We start from the raw sequence: 5,363 nt of genomic DNA on the forward strand, positions 1-5,363 counted from the left end.
AAGAAATTATTAAAATATATTAAATTTTAATTTTTTTTGTATTTAATAATTTTTTTACAAAATTTATATTTTTTAAGTGTATCTAAATTAAATGAATTTAAAAAGTAAAACAACTGTTAAATATTAAACAATTCATTCAAAAAAGTATAAATTAAAAAGTCAAAAATTATTTTTAAAAATTAAAAACCAAACAGAGTAAATATAATTTACAATTTAATTATTAACTGGCAAACATTTTATCTTAAAAAAAGAGAAGGAAAAAAAAAAAAACCATCTCACTATTTATATGCTATTGTCTTGAAAAATTCCAAAAAATATATTACTATATTTATCAGTTAGGACAGTGTGGAGTGTATATAATGAGCTGTTGAGGAAGCTCTGTATAATCTGTAGAGATAAGCTTAAAAAAGAACAGTCCTCTCTCTATTTATTTATTTATCATTTGCTACGTTAGGGTTTTCATTTTTTGGGGATTCAAATTGTGCAAGGTCTGGTAAATTTTCATTCCCATGTTCTTCAGTTCTTATCCATCAATTGTCTCATATCTCTAACATGTGATTTTATCTCTATCTATATCAGTGTGATTCTCTCTAACAGTATATTTTGTTATCAGCTGATTATATTTCATCTGAATCTATTCTATTCCTTTCCTCTTTTCATCTGTTTGTCAAAGAAACTTGTTTCCTTATCCACACTAGCTTTGATTCACTCGTCACTGTTAAGTTCTTCTAAGAATTTTCTTGAAACTTCTGTTTTTTGGTTTCATTTTGGTTCACAAAACTTACCTTTAATTGTGAACTTTGTTTCTGGGTTAATTTGCTTTTGCTAGTTGGGTTTTGTGGTTCCATGAGAGTTCTCTTTTCTGTTTGGATAGAGAGAAAGCTATAAATATAATATGCTTTTGCTAGTTGGGTTTGTGGTTTCATGAGAGTTCTCTTTTGTGTTTGGATAGAGAGAAACAAGGTTTTCCTCTGCTTGGCTTATTAGGGCTACGTAAATATACATAATCAGTGGGGAAAATGGTGTCAAGGTCATACTCAAACCTCTTGGAGCTTGCCTCCGGCGAGTCTCCGGTGCCGTCTTTTTCCCGGATGGGCCGGAGAATTCCCCGGATTATGACGGTAGCCGGGATAATGTCAGATCTTGATGATGACCCGTCTGAGAGCGTGTGCTCGGACCGGTCATCGTCATCAGTCCATCGGGACAGGATAATCATTGTAGCCAATCAGCTGCCAATTAGGGTTCAAAGGAAAACAGAGAATGGAAAGGGGTGGATTTTCACTTGGGATGAGAATTCACTTTTGCTTCAATTGAAAGATGGGTTGGGTGATGATGAAATTGATGTTATATACGTGGGTTGTCTCAAAGAAGAAATTCACCCAAATGAACAAGATGAGGTCTCACAGATACTCCTTGAGACATTCAAGTGTGTGCCCACTTTTCTACCCTCTGATCTGTTTACTAGATACTATCATGGGTTTTGCAAACAACAATTATGGCCATTGTTTCACTATATGTTGCCCCTTTCACCAGAGCTTGGTGGTCGGTTCAATCGGTCACTATGGCAGGCCTATGTTTCGGTTAATAAGATTTTTGCAGATAGGATCATGGAAGTGATTAATCCAGAAGACGATTTCGTGTGGGTTCATGACTATCATCTTATGGTGTTACCTACCTTCTTGAGGAAGAGATTCAATAGAGTGAAACTAGGGTTTTTCCTCCATAGCCCCTTCCCTTCGTCCGAGATTTACAAGACTTTACCCATCAGGGAAGAGCTTCTGAGAGCGATTTTGAATGCCGATTTGATTGGCTTCCATACCTTCGACTATGCTCGGCATTTCCTCTCGTGTTGTAGTCGGATGCTTGGCCTGTCATATGAATCCAAAAGGGGTTACATAGGCCTCGAGTACTATGGTCGGACCGTGAGTATCAAAATCCTTCCTGTGGGTATTCACATGGGACAGCTTCAATCGGTTTTGAGCCTTACAGAGACTGAACAAAAGGTTTCTGAGCTCATCAAGCAGTACTGTGGACAAGATAGGGTAATGCTTCTAGGCGTTGATGATATGGACATTTTTAAGGGTATTAGTTTGAAGTTATTGGCGATGGAACAACTACTTATGCAGCACCCGGAGTGGCAAGGGAAGCTCGTTTTAGTACAGATAGCAAATCCCGCTAGGGGCCGTGGCAAAGATGTAAAAGAAGTTCAAGCCGAGACATATTCAACCGTGAAGCGAATTAATGAAGCCTTTGGTAAACCAGGGTATGAGCCTGTCGTCTTGATTGATGAGCCCCTTAAGTTTTATGAGAGAATTGCTTACTATGTTGTTGCCGAGTGTTGTTTGGTTACAGCCGTCAGGGATGGAATGAATCTCATACCATATGAATACATAATCAGTCGCCAAGGAAACGAGAAATTAGACAAGGCTTTGGGGTTGGAGTCGTCTACGCGAAAGAAGAGCATGTTGGTTGTGTCTGAGTTCATTGGATGTTCTCCATCTTTGAGTGGAGCAATTCGGGTCAACCCATGGAATATTGATGCTGTTGCAGATGCAATGGACTCTGCTCTTACGATGGCTGAAGCAGAGAAACAGATGCGGCACGAGAAGCATTATCGATATGTGAGTACCCATGATGTCGGGTATTGGGCTCGTAGTTTCCTCCAAGATTTGGAGAGGACGTGTAAGGATCATGTGCAGCGGCGGTGTTGGGGTATTGGGTTCGGATTGAGTTTTAGAGTTGTTGCACTCGATCCAAATTTCAGGAAGCTATCGATGGAGCACATAGTTTCTGCTTTCAAGAAGAATAGAAATAGGGCAATCCTTCTAGACTATGATGGCACGTTAATGCCTCAGGCTTCAATTGATAAGGGCCCAAGTTCTAAAACCATTGAAATCATAAATAGTTTGTGTAGAGATAAGAACAATATGGTGTTTATCGTCAGTGCCAGAACTCGTGACAAACTAGCTGACTGGTTTTCTCCGTGTGAAAATCTTGGAATTGCAGCTGAGCACGGCTATTTTCTGAGGTGGGTAATGTCTTGTTTGTTTGTTGAAATTTCGGTTTATGGAAAATGGAGGTGCTTTTATTGGAAATTGATTCTCGTTTAATTACAGGCTGAAGCGGGATGAAGAATGGGAAACGTGTGTACCGGTGGTAGATTGTAGTTGGAAGCAGATTGCAGAACCGGTTATGAAGCTTTACACAGAGACAACTGATGGGTCCACGATTGAGGATAGAGAAACGGCATTGGTTTGGTGCTACGAGGATGCAGATCCTGATTTTGGATCGTGCCAAGCTAAGGAACTTCTTGATCATCTTGAAAGCGTGCTTACCAATGAGCCTGTTACAGTCAAAAGCGGGCAGAACATTGTGGAGGTCAAGCCACAGGTATGAATTAATTACTTATAGAACAATTAGTCATGTAGTTTGTCTTTGGTATTTGTATCTCCAATTGGTTGGGGTGGATTGAGGGAAGACAAGAAGTGTTTTCGGAAAATGAAAACAGAAAACAAAAACAGAACCAAACAGAAGTTTCTTGCAGCATAACCCAATATAACCTTGGTTTGTGTTTCTTGGTCCAAATTCAGGTGGGATTGGGTTATGCTGCTTTTCTTTAGTTGGTGTCGATGAGATATTCTCTTTTGTGCACTTCATCCATGCTATTGTCCCTGTCACTATGTAAATGATATTATGCAGATAGAATACCAGACATGAAACAATTTACAAAAAGTTAGTTTGCTTAGGGAAGAAACAATCGACATTAATTAGTGATCATAGAACTGTTCTCTAAATTATGCTAAGCTAACAGAGTCTTAGATTTTCTTGTTGACAAGATAGATACTATTTTTGTTTAGTATCATATAATTAGCATAAATTAGGCAAGACTTGATCAAGCCTGAACCTTTCGATTGGGCTTTCCAACCCATACCCATTTTTCTGCAACATCAATGCTTGTTTGGCATGTTGGATATTAGTACACTTTTTTTTTTTTTTTTAAATCTTTTTATCTTTTTGGGTCAAATCGCCTCCTTACTTTTCTGCATATCTTTTTGTAAAACGTCAAAAAATATACTTATTTAAATCATCCCAAACAATTATGTGCACAGAAAAATTGTAAGAACCACACCTAAAATAAATCCGGGCCATATTAATTTTTCAGTGCATATTTTTTATGATATTTTTGCATTTCTGTTCAACATCAGTTCGTTAGACTTGATTCAGCTTTGGTCAACTCTAAAGAGTTGTGGGTAGTATAGCTTCCCTTTTCTGTTTTCGTTTTTCTCTAAGTTAGAAACTAAAATTTGTTTGACATGTATATATATATATTTTATTTTCAAGAAGATGGAATTAATTTCAATTTTTCAAAATTTTCGGAAATGAAGAAAGTGTTTTCATTCTCTCCTCTCCCCCCTACCACCTCTAGCCACAACCTACCGCCGGCTGGTGACCCTCTGGCGAGCTCCAGCAACCGGATGGTCACCGCCGCCCTGTGACTTCTTGCCACCTTCCAATGGGGCGAACATGTGACCTCCACGCGACACTCCAATTGGCAACTCCAACTACCATCTGTGGCAACTCACCAAACACATGTTTTTGTTTTCAATTTCAAAACATTTGTGTATACTTGTTGTTTCCTTTTCTATATGAACAGAGAAGAGGAAAGTGATAGCGTTATCAAACGACATGTAACAATCATTTTAATTTTTATGAAAAGCACCAGATTTCATAGTGCTATTGAACCTGTTGTTTACCCTGTTCTTCATACTAGAGCCATTAAGTATGACCTCATTGTGTCTAGCATGATTAAAAAGAAAACATAACACAAGACTTGATACATTTCTGTATGCAGGGTGTGAGCAAGGGGCTTGTGGCTAAACGCTTGCTTTCTACAATGCAAGAGAGGGAAATAACACCGGATTTTGTCCTATGCATCGGAGATGACCGGTCTGATGAAGACATGTTCGAGGTAATTACTAGTTCCATTGACGGGCCGTCTATAGCCCCAAATGCAGAAGTTTTTGCCTGTACTGTTGGTAACAAACCTAGTAAGGCCAAGTATTATCTTGATGATGCGGTGGAAATTGTCAGACTGATGAAAGGCTTGGCCTCTGTTTCAGATCAAACGGTACATGTATAGGCTTCACAAAGATAGAAAAGGGAAAATTTCACACTATGAAATGTGTATGCCATGAGATGTGATCTTGCAATGTTTTGATTCCATTTCCTTTTCCATCTTATATCAGTTGTACATTTGTAGTTTGTACTAAGAGAACTTGCAAATTTGGAAACTTTTTGGGGGTGTTCGATCTCTCTATCTAGTGGAGTTGTACATATATAATTCCTCAGTTACTGTTTCTTTC

The 5,363-nt window shown here is 38.3% G+C and overlaps 1 protein-coding gene across 1 annotated transcript; it reads left to right on the top strand.

Annotated features, from left to right (window-relative positions):
• Positions 1-309: 309 nt before the first annotated feature.
• On the top strand, positions 310-5,363 carry ATTPS6 (UDP-Glycosyltransferase / trehalose-phosphatase family protein). Its single transcript, XM_028251416.2, has 3 exons — positions 310-3,028; positions 3,117-3,390; positions 4,853-5,363. Exons 1-3 carry the CDS (start codon positions 1,020-1,022, stop codon positions 5,138-5,140), a joined length of 2,571 nt encoding a protein of 856 aa, XP_028107217.2. The 5' UTR covers positions 310-1,019; the 3' UTR covers positions 5,141-5,363.

This window comes from Camellia sinensis, chromosome 11 (assembly GCF_055761805.1).
Source record: "Camellia sinensis isolate YWXY chromosome 11, ASM5576180v1, whole genome shotgun sequence".
Taxonomy (NCBI): Eukaryota; Viridiplantae; Streptophyta; class Magnoliopsida; order Ericales; family Theaceae; genus Camellia; species Camellia sinensis.